Source organism: Sorex fumeus, unplaced genomic scaffold, assembly GCF_029834395.1.
Source record: "Sorex fumeus unplaced genomic scaffold, SorFum_2.1 ptg000063l, whole genome shotgun sequence".
Classification (NCBI taxonomy): Eukaryota; Metazoa; Chordata; class Mammalia; order Eulipotyphla; family Soricidae; genus Sorex; species Sorex fumeus.
The window spans coordinates 80,536,394-80,549,726 of record NW_026606120.1 but is presented as its reverse complement, the minus strand read 5'-3'; the positions used below and the strand labels follow the sequence as shown (position 1 = coordinate 80,549,726).

General features: G+C 43.1%; 1 protein-coding gene across 2 annotated transcripts in view; it reads right to left on the bottom strand.

Moving 5' to 3' along the window:
• MAP3K3 (mitogen-activated protein kinase kinase kinase 3) overlaps window positions 1–13,333 on the bottom strand; it is a 74,654-nt gene that overhangs the window by 57,416 nt on the left and 3,905 nt on the right. The window contains exons 2-3 of one of the 2 annotated variants that reach the window (XM_056126998.1): window positions 6,380–6,501; window positions 4,792–4,881 (exon numbers count right to left, since the gene is read on the bottom strand). In XM_056126998.1, the coding sequence (XP_055982973.1) occupies window positions 4,792–4,881; window positions 6,380–6,501 (212 nt within the window). The remainder of the gene's footprint in view (window positions 1–4,791; window positions 4,882–6,379; window positions 6,502–13,333) is intronic. The other variant, XM_056126999.1, reaches the window with a different exon arrangement.

Below are 13,333 nucleotides of genomic sequence, written 5' to 3'. Positions count from 1 at the left end.
CTGCTATTAAGAACATAGCTTTCCAGATGAACCTCTTAAAAAACATCTATAGATTCAGACTCAGACCCTCAGATATGTTTAAGCTTCTACCTATCATTTTTTAAGATGAGAGAGAAATAGGATACAATGGACCAAGAACTGTAGGGTTGGGGACTGGAGTGATAGTACAGCAGGTAGGGCATTTGCCTTGCACACAGCCAACCCAGGTTTGATTCCCAGCATCCCATATGGTCCCCCAAGCACAGCCAGGAGTAATTTTTGAGTACAGAGCCAGGAGTAACCCTTGTGCATAGCAGGGTGTGACCCAAAAAGCAAAAAAAAAAAAAAGTTGGCTACTTTCAAAAGTTTATAAAGGAATATGATGTGGTAACTCCCAATAAAAGTATAAAACCAGTGCAAGAGCAATACTTCAGGGGGTAGAGTGCTTGCTTTTCATGCAGCTGACCTGGGTTAGATTCCCAGTACCCCATGCAGTCGTCCTGAGTCCAGGGCCAGGAGAAAGCCCTGAGCACTTCTAGATAGGACCCCCAAGAAACAAAAAGTATAAAACCTTATCACTTTTAGTTCCATGAAAATCTACATAGTTCTGGCCAGAACTTTTTACTAGGTTCATATCCACAATGGTATAACATAAAGAAGTGATATAATCATTTGTTCCATATTTACATAGATTTTACAACACATAATGTTTTATAATTGATTCACTGTAGTACTGTCCTCCCGTTGTTCATCGATTTCCTCGAGCGGGCCCAGTAACGTCTCCATCGTGAGACTTGTTGTTACTGTGTTTGGCATATCAAATACATCATGGGTAGCTTGCCAGGCTTTGCCGTGCGGGCCAGATACTCTCGGTAGATTGCTGGGCTCTCCGAGAGGGGCAGAGGAATCGAACCCGGCTCGGCCAGGCCAGCTGCGCACAAGGCAAATGCCTACCACTGTGCTATCGTTCCAGCTCATAATTGATTTAGGTCTTCTTATTTAGACTCAAATACAACTTTTTATAAAAAAAATTACAATAACAAGTGTTCATTAAAATGGTGACCATTCAAACATAATCTGAACCATGCTACATAACATTACTCATACGAAATGTGTTGAGAGCAATCCTTACAACATTTCTTACAAGTTTAAGAGGTAAACACAATGGGTCTTGCTGTCTCTATAATTCAGTAGAAAAAAGTGTGGCTTAGAAAGTTATTAGTCTTATGGATGATAAAACGACTATGACCAGGCATTTGTAGGTCTGGGTATACTTCATGGTTATACTCAATACCTTTCTGAAGTACTTCATGAACATTAAGAATATTATACATAGGTCTGTAGCTTTCACTGTTACTGTTATTAACATCACTCTGAAATTGTACAATACTGTGATAATGGATTAGAACTAAGAACTCGATGGCTTTAACATAGAATTAACAACTCAATTGAGTTAACAAGTCAATTCTATGTTATTAACAACGGCCAGATATCTTTTTACTCTACTAAACTGGCAATTCCACAAAGAACTAGCAAGGCTGATAAAAGCAGAGTTAATGACTGCTGAAAAGAATGTTGCACATCATGATCTATAAAATTACCCAGAGGCCCCACCCACACCGAGGACATGACATATATTTCAGAATGTTCAGCGATCTCTAAGGAAGCTGTAGGTTTCCAGGGATCTAATGTGCATTAGACATATAGAGAGAGATACAGATATATAGATCTCACATCCTAGAAAACAACTCATAAAAGAGCATCTCACTGCCCAAGTACTTTCATAGCAGCACAGAATGCTGAGTTGTTCTCAAAGCACTCTTTTTTCAGTTACCTAGATTGTTTACTTAAGAAACTGCTGATGTCCTGCCAAGCAGAGATATTAAGTTAGGTTTTCCAGTTCTAGGCCTTTGCTCTCCTACCCCCAAACAATTCCATGAAACCACAGCTGCTCTGGTTTCCCTTGAAATATCAAGCTTGAGTCCCAAGAAGCTATGCCAGTCTCAGCTCTGCCTTGTGGACTGTCTTTCTCACACTGAAGCAGGCTGCCTGCCTCTGCCAGCACCATCTCTTCGCAAACAGCCTTTTCTCCAGGACAAAAGACTCTCAATAGAGACTCTGAAATTTGAATTTTTAGAACAATTTGACAATTCTTTAGTCCAATTTCTTAGCCACTGAAATTAACTTTTAATCTTTCATTCTGCTTCCTCCTGAGCATGGACCTTCTGGTGGAAAACTGGGAATGAAGACAATGGTTTAAAGTTATTTCAAGTTCGACTGAACTAAAACAAAAATAATAACAATAACTGTAAACTCACTCTAAGTTGCAAAATTCTACATGAATAGATTACTAATGTCTGAAGATTCAAGTCAGGCTCTAATCATTGCACCAAGCTGTAAACATGACTCCTCCCACATAGCTCCCTCATTTCACCCCATCCTGCCTGGATATGCATTTAAATGAAATTTTCTCCCTCCTCCTACTTTCAGAATTTGATTGGAGAATATGTCTCTCGTTGGAAGCTGTGTTATCTATTAGACTCAGGAGAGACCATTCTAACCCTTGACTTATTAAGGGGAAAAGGTTTACTGACATATACCTTTCCCTTTCCCTAGTATTAACAAAAACTTTTCTTTCTTCTCTCTCTCTCTCTCTCTCTCTCTCTCTCTCTCTCTCTCTCTCTCTCCTTTTCATTGAATCACCTTGAGACAGATCATCACACAGCTATTCATGATTGGGTTTCAGTCAAACAATGTTTCAACACTGATCCCTCCACCAGTGTATATTTGCCACCACCAATGTCCCTAGTTTCCCTCCCACCACCCCTCTATCTCAAACCCCCCACAATCTGCCTCTATGGCAGGCACCCTTCCTCTCTTTCTCTCTCTCTCTCTACCCCCCCCTCCTTTTGTATATTATGGTTTGCAATACAGGAACTAAGAGGTCATCATGTTTGAACAGGGCACTTAGAATTTTTATTGGGAAGGTACAGTCAGAGTAGATTTTTTTAACGGGGTGACAGCTTTCATGTGTGGATGTAACTGCCAGGGCTTCCAGAGGTACAGGAAAATGGGGGAGATAGCCCATCCTGACCCTGAGAAAGCCTGGAGATTTCTGTCATAAAACCCGCATAACTGAATTTTCAGCAGGTTAGTATCTCGGTGAGGTCTGTCCCAAGACCATGGAGTCTGGCCAGGGCACAGTGATCTTAGATTATGAGAGCAAGTGGATCCCAGGGGCTATTTGTGCAGGCACTGGGCTAACCCGTCCCACTCCAATGTACCCTGGTCTGTTCAGCCTTGCAAGGGTTCGAGATTAACTGCAGCTTTTTATCTCTTTCAAGATTTATGGGCTCTGAAGCAAGGCTGACAAATAAGCATGCATGGCTGAGCCGGAGGTGGTTTGTGGGTGTGGCTCCCACATACCTCTTTTGGTGGTTTAATTTTTCAAGAAACTTGGTCTTGAGTTGTTGGAGTCTGGACAGAGGCACAGCAGTGATTTGGGGGTATCAGGAAGTCTGAAGGCACCATCAGGCTGCTGATGCACAGGTCCAGGTTGACCTGCTCATAGTGCTGTGTCCCCTGGGCCCCAGTGGCAAAGGCAGCAGCAGCCCAGCAGGAACAAGGACCAGGATCAGGGCTGCTACCATTCATGGCGTGGGCACTCTGGGTGCGCTGTAGCCCCCAGTCCAGCAGGGCCTGACCGGGGGCACATGTTCCCATCCTGGGTCTCCAGACAGTTGGCACTGATGGAGGTTTTCCTCCATAATATGCTGTGGGCAGCACGGGCTAGTCCAGGGAAGAAATGGCAGAAGGGCCACCCCACTAGAAAGGCAGCTAATTCCCTGCTCCATTGTGGGGATCCGGGGTGCCCCTCAATGCCCCTCTGGGACCCGTGTTCTGCAGCGGTGCTGAGTTGAACCTGAGGAGTCTTATTTAGACATATTAAGACTTTGCCGCCACCCATAGTGCCAAGAACTGTGGTAGCTCCGCCAGATGGCAGCCAAGCTGCCGCCATCCTCAGAGTCACTTTGGGCTAGCGCTTGGCTGCAGGCGACCGGTTTCATTTAATGGCGCTCTCCCCAAGACAGAATATCCAAGGGGCACCCACATTCACTCATGCAGAAATGTTAGGACCCCCCTGACTGTTCAGAGCTCTGAGATCTGCTGTCCTCTGCCACTCTGGCACTTGCTGCTGTGCTATCCTGACCTCCTCAAGCTTCAATTTCTAAATGGCTATGACAGTCCCACACATTCCCCCAGACCTGCATGCCCCTGGAACAGAATCTGATATAGGGTCTCCATTGATGAACTTATCACAATGTGTAGAAACTCATGATCTCTGTGGTGGAATGAATACACCAATGAATTGCTAAACATTTCCAACCAGGTAGTAATAGCCTGCCCAAGAAATCTATACTCTCTTATATAGCGTATAAGGTTATTCTGTTAAATAATCCACTATCAACAGCTTGTGATGATTTTGAGTTAATTAAAATTAAACAAAATTAAACAAAGTTCCTTATTTGCTCAGCAGTCATCTTTGATTAGTGGCAACTAATTGAACGGCCCAGATACAAACCATTCTCTTATCAAAGAAGGTTTACTTAAAAGCACTGAGAATGGTTATTTACGAAAAACACTGCTGTGAGAAATTGTGACTAGATGCACAGAACATAGGTAATGAGTAACCAGTGACCCCGATGAAATTCACTAAAATGACTTATCCAGGAAATGAATGCCACATTCTTCCAGCACTAGTATCAGATTTTAAAGAACATTTTAGTTTAAACAGGTAACTTGGTTTCTTACCAAAAATTTCTTCTTCTCACTGGCCCCTGCACATGAGCTTGTTATTGTGGGACTGTTCAGAAGGGCTGAGCTGCTGCTGTTGTGTTTTTTCTTTAAAAACAGAACACAACAAAACTGTGGTTAATAACATGAATCCTCCATGCAACAGAATTAAGTTTGATGACATTCACCTAAATATGTGGTCCCTAAAGAGCAAATACCTCTTGCTAAGATCATTCCCTAACCAGAAATCAATCCCTTCAAGGCACTGGGCCTTTATAACCACTGACTTTATTCCAGTAACACAGCAGCAGGCACATGAAAAGATCAAGAGCATTTCTTATCATTTCTTTTAGTTTCTAAGCAGGATTTCTAAAAGATAATCCCCCTCCAAGAAATAATCAAGGACTACTTCATCCTTCCTCTTCCTAGTCTGGTTCCCTTTGGGCCTTTGAACCCAAGAAAGCTCAAGAAAGCGTCCCCTTTTCACCTACTGACTGATATCCACACTAATAGTCCTGGTAGGAAAAAAAGATCAGCTGACTCGAGCAGCATTAGCAAGCACACTCCACATAGGAAGACAGGAAGGAAAGTGAGGTCATTAGGCTCTAGCCTGGGGGAGGGGATTCACTTCTGGTAAAATGCTCCTTCCAAAAGCAGTTTTGAATACAAATGAGTTACAGCAAAGGTGAACCAGCACAAATAGAATAATTAACAAAAACAGGACAAGAATGGGACCTATTCTGTTGATCCTCCAATTCTGTAAGGTAACCATAAAAATAAAGTAGCACATTCTAAACTAATCCTGTTGTTATATGAAACAAAAGAACCCAGGAGTCCTAGTTTTCCTCAAGGCAGGAAATAATCTGGGAAACTATATCTAGCGAAACTCAGACAGAAAAATAATCTAGAGCCTTACACTTTCTCTAGGAACCAAAGGTACATCTCAAGAATTAGTAGACAAGGAGCAGAAGGGAAGAGAGGGGATTAGAATGAAGAGAATTAAGGGAAAGTGCCATTTCACACCAAAATTCATCAAAGTCATCAGACATAGCAGATACCAACTAGGGAAGAAAGTTTTCTGCAGGTCAAAGTACTTATGAACAGGGAAGACAATGACACTGCAGATGAGAATAAGATTCTCAACAGTCACAAGCTTAAATGTCAACAAAGGTAGGAGCCATTTCCTAAAGAAATTCAACTTTCAATGAAACGTATTTTCATACCTGGGTCAATAAGGAGAAACAGTTGTAAACAGTAATAACAAAATCACTCATTGTTACCTTTAAACTATGAAATTTTACAAAATATCTCCTATTTATATTTTATACTAAAACTAATCTATCTTTCTGAGTATCATAAGGAACTAAAAATACTCTGAGATCTGGATAAAACATGCACACAGAAACACAAGGCTCTGGAACTCTAGACCATAAGCAACAATGGTTGATATATATGTTGATATATATCATTCACCATTTAACAGACTAAAAGAAAGGGGCCAGTAACATTTAAACTTAGTAGCTGAATATTAATGGCTTCTAAAATATTTACCATTTGAAAAATCCTTCCTTAATGAATTTCATTAGACGAGCAGAGTCACACATACCTGCCTATTTGAGTGACCTGGGTCTTTGTTCTTCATGGTCTCATATCCAGATCCCCGAGCATGTCGGCTCATCCCAAGGGCCACCAAATCCTTCATGATCGAGTTTAATGCCTCCTGTTCGTCTGCAATCAAAGAAAGCACACGGGCTAAGTGCCAACCAGCAAAGCATTTTCACAAATTATACAATCAGTACTCAGGGTATTCTGCCCAAGTTAAAGGACAAATCCTGTAACTAATTAACATGAATATGATGTATCTAAAAACTAGATAACCAAGGTCAATTGTGATGTTGCTGTGACTAGTATTTGAACTTTTTTGAACTTTTTTTTTTGGGGGGGGACACACCCAACAGGGCTAAAGGCTTATTCCTGACTCTGGTCAGGGATCACTCCTGATGATGCTCAGGGGACCATACTAGGTATCAGGAATTGAACCAGAATCCAGGTCGGCCACATGTAAGGCAAGCTCCTTAAGCCCTGTACTACCTCTCCAGTCCTAAATTCTTAATAACTTTACAATCAGTTTTTTTTTTTTTGCCAGCAATATTTGCTGTTGCCCTAGGGGCAAGGGAGGTGCTCAAACAGCAATTCTTCCATTGCCAGAGAAACTCAAACAGGAAAAATAGATGAAAAGTTGGAGTCAAGAACAACATTGCACAGCGTAGTACAGTACTGAGTGAAAAGATGAATTCATGGCGAGCTGATTAAGAGACAGAGTCAATTCTAGCTTTATTTTTAAATCACTCTATGTAGGTGAACACATTTTTAAAGGCACCAAACAAGGTCCTCAGGTAGCTGCTCTTAACAGAAGCTGTTTTACAAGCTTTGCCTTTGAATGCTTCCCTCCCAACTCTGTAAGTTTATGGGCCTTCTGCTTCCCAAACGGAAGTCAAAAGTTTGTTCAATTGTTTTTCTTTCCTAGCAGTCCAAGCAATGCATTGTCTTTCCCCCTTACTGGTATTACTTTTAATCCCCTTTTTCTTGAAATAGCATGGAGTGCTAGCGTTCACATGTACTAAAGACATACTGGCCAAAACCTAGAAATTAAACCAGCCCCAATTATGTTTTGCAAAATTCTCCCAGATTCCTTTAAAAATCCGTGCCCATTCAAAAAGCACTTGCAAGTTGAAAATAAGTAAATCTGTTGATCTGGAAAGAAACATGGGAATGAGCTGTCACACTTACTTCAATGACAAATGACTCACTTAGAACTTCGGGCACACCTTAAAATAAGCAAGTGTTGGGGCTGGAGCGACAGCACAGTGGGTAGGGTGTTTGCCTTGCACGCAGCCAACATGGCCGACCCAGGTTCGATTCCCAGCATGCCATATGGTCCCCCGAGCACCGCCAGGAGCAATTCCTGAGTGCATGAGCCAGGAGTAACCCCTGAGCATCGCCAGGTATGACCCGAAAAGAAAAAAAAAAAAAGCAAGTGTTCAAAAAAAAAAGACTCCACCCAAAGCATGTCCATCTCCTGCCTTTTATCACTGTTCACTGGAAATTATTTTTATTATTTTGGGGGGGTGCTGGGTAACATTGCACATCTGACAATGCTCAGGGGTTACTCCTGGCTCTGCACACAGGAATCACTCCTGGCGGTGCTCAGGCAACCAAATGGGATGCTGGGAATCAAACCTGGGTTGGCCACTTCCAAAGCAAGCATCCTTACCCACTGTACTATCTCCCTAGCCTCAGAACTCTCTTAATATCCAGTAGAAAGGAAAAGACAACATGGAATAAAGGAAGTAAAACTGCACTATTTGACTCTTTCCACTGGAAATTTTCCAAAACCAAATTTCCCAGACCAAATTTACAAAGGCATCCTACAACCCTATAAGGAAGCACAGGGTAGGGTGTGCCCTATACAGAAAGGTGAGGATGCCTACAAGACATTTCTACATTTCTAATTTTACATTTCTGCTCAGAAATGTAAAATTAGATTTAAAACTTACAGGAAAAATACCAGCAGCTTCTATATAATTCCACTTCAAAATATATGAGGATTGGAGCAACAGTACAGTAGGTAGGATATATGTCTTGTACACAGCTGACCCAGATTCAGTCTCTGGCATCACATATGATCCCTCAGCATGCAACCAATCAGGGTTCTATTCTCAGGACCACATACGGACCCCTAAGCACTGGCAGGAGTAATCCCTGAGCACAGAGACAGGTGTAAGCTCTGAGCACTGCCAGAAACAGCCCCCAAACAAACAAATATACAAAAACACAACTCTACACTTTCAAAGCAAATCTATGGATGAGAAATCATTGCTAATTTTGTATAAGATGATGCTATTATAAGAGTTGGTTAAGGGGCTGAAGCGATATTAGAGTGGTAGAGTGCTTGCCTTGACAGCAGCAGACCTGGATTCGAACCCCAGAATCCTGTATGGTCCCCCAAGCACCGCCAGGAATGATACTGACTGCAGAGTCAGGAGTAACTCTGAGCACCACCAGGTGTGGCCCAAAAAAATGCCCAAATTAAAAAAAAAATAGCTAGTTTATCAGGTTGACAAACTGTCTCCAGGAAGCTAACCAATTCTTGGCATTACTTGATGGATAAACTTGTTTGGTAGTTTCAGCACTGAGAACACTCTAGAGTAGAGGTTCCCAAACTTATGTGGCCTACCAACCCCTTTTCAGGAAAAAACAAAGAAGTCACCTGTCGTCCTGGAAATCTACCTTCTTTAAGCCAACACATAGAAACTGCTCCCCATCTGCAGCCAAGGCTAATACCACCACCACCACTGTCCTCACCCCATTGTTCTAGCTCCACTCCAGGGGGTGTTGCACATCCACTTTGGGAATCACTGCTCTAGTGGAGAAGCACGGCTCGGCTCAGCATACTCTTTGAAATCCAACCAAAAGACAAAATTGAGGGGGCTGGAGCCATAGCACGTGGCTGACCCAGGTTCAATTCCCAGCATCCCATATGGTCCTCCCAGCACAGCCAGGAGTAATTCCTGAGTGCAGAGCCAGGAGTAACCCCTGAGCATCGATGTGTGTGACCCCGCCCCCCCCCCCAAAAAAAAAGACACAATTGAAACAGTTACTGAATTGAATTTTGGGTCAATGTTCAATGTTCCTAGAGGTATACAGTTTCTTAAACTAATACTTCAAAATGAAGCCATGAAAGCTGTTAAAGACCATGAGTAAATCAAGTGGCCCTCTTAGGCATTTCTTTTCTTAGGCATTTCATTTCTTAGGCAATCTTTTAGGCATTTCTTCCCCAGAAGTTTCAACTGAATTGTTAGTACTTCAGTCTGGCATTTAAAAAATAAAAACAAACAGGTCAGAGAGATAGCTCATATGAGCACCGCCAGGAGGAACTTCCAAGCAGAGAGCTTGGAGTAGGCCTAGAACACTAGGGGGTGTTTCCCATCCCCACCCCTCACCAATAAATAAATTTTTTTAAAAAAAATTTGATGAAGGGGAGGGACTTCTTGTTGTCTAGCTCTCGCTCTCAGAGAGCCTGGCAGGCCACTGAGAGTATCCTGCCCGCACGGCAGAGTCTTGCAAGCTCCCTGGGGCGTATTCGATATGCCAAAACGCAGTAACGATGATGGGTCTCATTCCCCTGACCCTGAAAGAGCCTCCAATGTGGCACTTGCTAAAATCTCAGGGCTAGGACAAATGGAGAGGTTACTGGTGCCTGCTCAAGGAAATCGATGAACATCAGGATGACAGTGATACAGTGAAGGGGAGGGAGTTGAACCACAATCTGCATTGCTGAGGATACATCTGGCTCTTTGCTTGGGCATCACTCCCAGTGGTGCTAGGAATGGGACAGCAGCATGAAGGAAGCCCTTAATCATTAAACTATCTCTCCAGCCTACAATTTTGAAAGCGAACAGCTTTATTGGAGTGCAATGATCAAGCCTGAGACATTGGACAGATCATTTATTTCTCCTAAACCTCGATTTCTAATGTGTAAGTGGAAAAGTATAATTTCACAGAGATGCTATGAGAGTTGGAAAAAAAGTTACAAAAGTATTCTTCAGGATATGACATCTAGTAATGCTAAAACATGCTGGCTATTAGTATCGGCAATACAAAAAGGTCAATTGGAAAAGACCTTTTTCTGATTTTTTTTATTAATCATTAACAATCACCACTTACTGTATATCTATCATGCATTATACCACAGAAAATTTGTTTATTTTTGTTTGGGGGCTACACCCTGCAGTACTCAGAACTTACTCCCAGGGATCACTCAGTGGGCTTCGGGGACCATATGGGGTGCCAGGGATCAAAACTGGGTCAGCTACATAATAGGCAAGAGCCCTACCAGGTGTACTATTGCTCCGGCCTCTCCTACAATAGGAAGTTTTGAAAGATACTTTAAGGTAGTCAAACTCTAGAGGTAAAAAAAGTAAAATATAAATACAAGGTTCTATATTTTGATATATAAAAATAAATAATGTCAAAACACGTATGAAAACTAGTTCAAAGTGTTAGCAGCAAGAGGTTGTGGGGATGATTTCACATAATAATTAACTGAATAAAGATTATTTCAGAAAAGCAGCCTTTCCAGCTAAGCAGGAGAGTTTAATAAATAAATTGAGGGCTAGAATGATAGTACAGCCAGTAGGGCACTTGCCTTGCGTGTGTTCAACCCAGGTTCCATCCCCAGAACCCCAATGGTTCCCTGAGCACCACCAGGAGTGATCTCTGAACACAGAGTCAGGAGAAGCCCTGAGCAGAGCCAGGTGTGGCCCAAAAACCAAAAATAAAATAAATGATTTAAGGAGAAAGGACCTAAAAGCAAGGGGAAGAGAAGAAAACAGGATCAGGGACTGTTCCTCGGTGAGCAGGAATCTTCATCAAATAAAGGGGAGAGACAGTACGCTGGAAAGAAGCTTGTAAAGACGGAAAAAAAAAACACAGAATCCAAGCCCAAAGAAGGGCAGAGTCAACTGCAGACCAGGCAGGTCCAACAGAGTGGACAAAGCAGATACAAAAATACAAAAACAGAATCAATAAGCTGGAGCTTAAAACAAAACTGGGAGCAGGCAAGGCGCTTGCCTTGCACATAGCCAACCTAGGGCTTGATCCCAGGCACCCCACAAATACTGCCAAGAGTGATCCCTGAGCACAGAGTCAAGAGAAAGCCCTGAGCACCACTGTGGCCCCAAAACCGAAATAATCAAATAACAAAATAAAATTGGAAATAATGCAAATCCGCAATTTACTTGTGAATTTTACAAATGAACCAGTTAAAGCAGGAGGAATATAAACTTAAAAAGATTTCCTGAGATGGTGGTGGTCTGACACACTTAAAAACCACTATGAAGAAGCTCGGAAGAAGAAATTAATTCTAGAAAATAAGAGGTTAAGGGGCTGGAAAAATAGTACAGTGGGTAGGGCACTTGCCAGTCTAGGTTCAATCCCCAACCTCTGCCAGGATTCCTGAGTGCAAAGCACGAGTAGCCTCTGAGCATCGCTGGGTGTGACCCCAAAACAAACAAAATATGAAAACAGAAAAGAAGGGATCTATGAAAAAAGAAGCTCTTGAGCACTTTTTAGGCCTCCAACCATTGCCCAGGGGGCCTTGGCCTACTCATGTAGATAGTGTGTACCTGAAGTTTGAAGCTCAGGTCTGGCAAAGTGCTGTTCAATCCAGCAGTGCTGGGGACTACCAGGGCTACATCTGGCGGTGTTCAAGGAAACATGCGATGCCAGGGACTGAACTCAAGGCCTCATGCCTGTCAGGCATGCACTCCAGCCCTTCCAGCTACTTCCCTGGCTCGTAAGCATTCTAAAGCAGCTATTCATAATTAGCAGCATGTACCTTTCTCTTCCTAACTCCCTGACTTAAGGTATGGGGACTATCTAGTCACATTCACTTCTCTTTAGTTTCAGTAGGAAGCTCCCCTTCCAAGACTGTGCTATAATTTTTACCACAGAGCAAGGTCTTAAAACACCCCCACTTATGAGCTCCTCGCCAGACACCCAGAAAATTTTCCAGGAGTACCACATCCATCTTCCGATAAACGCTGTTGTATTGCATGCTATTTACCATACCACTTAAGCTTTTCCATATATACAACCCCCAAAATAGTATTTTATTATTATTTGGGGGGCACAATCAGCAATGTTCAAGGACCACACCTGGCTCTGTGTTCAGAGGTCAACCTGGGCAGTACTCAAGGAATCATAAGTAGTGCTGGAATTCTGAAGCAGATCTCCACCGCAACTCCATGCCAAGCAAGTGCCTTAATCTTTGCACTATTTCTCCAGCCCCCAGATTAACTTCTTCTTTGGGGTGGTACGCTGGAGCGATAGCACAGCGGTAGGGCGTCTGCCTTGCACGCGGCCAACATGGTCCGACCCGAGTTCGATTCCTCCGCCCCTCTCGGAGAGCCCGGCAAGCTACCGAGAGTATTCGATATGCCAGACACAGTAACAACAAAGTCTCCAATGGAGACGTTACTGGGCCCGCTCAAGCAAATCGATGATCAACGGGAGGGCCTTTACTTTACTTTACTTTACTTGGGGTGGTAGTTCAGAGGCCACACCTGATGGTGCCCAGGGCTTAATCCTGGCTCTGTGCTCACAAGTCACTCTTGGCAGAGTCCAGGGGACTCTGGTGGATCGATGAGGGTCAAATGTGGGTCAGCCACGTGCAAGCGAATGGGTTGGCCAAGCACAAGACTAGTGACCTACCCTTGTACTACTGCTTAAGAGGGGGCTTGGGCCACACACCACTCTGCTCAGGGCTTACTCCTGCTCAGGGATCACTTCTGTTGGAGCTCAGGGCACCAAACTGTGCCTGAATTAAACCAGGTCAGCTGCATGCAAGGCAAATGCCCTACACTCTGTACTATCTCTCAAGCCCCCAAAGTAATATCCTAATCTTTGTTTTTCCCTAACTAGCAATGTTATTTCTTTTTTTTTTCTTTTTGGGTCACACCTGGCGATGCACAGGGGTCACTCCTGGCTCTGCACTCAG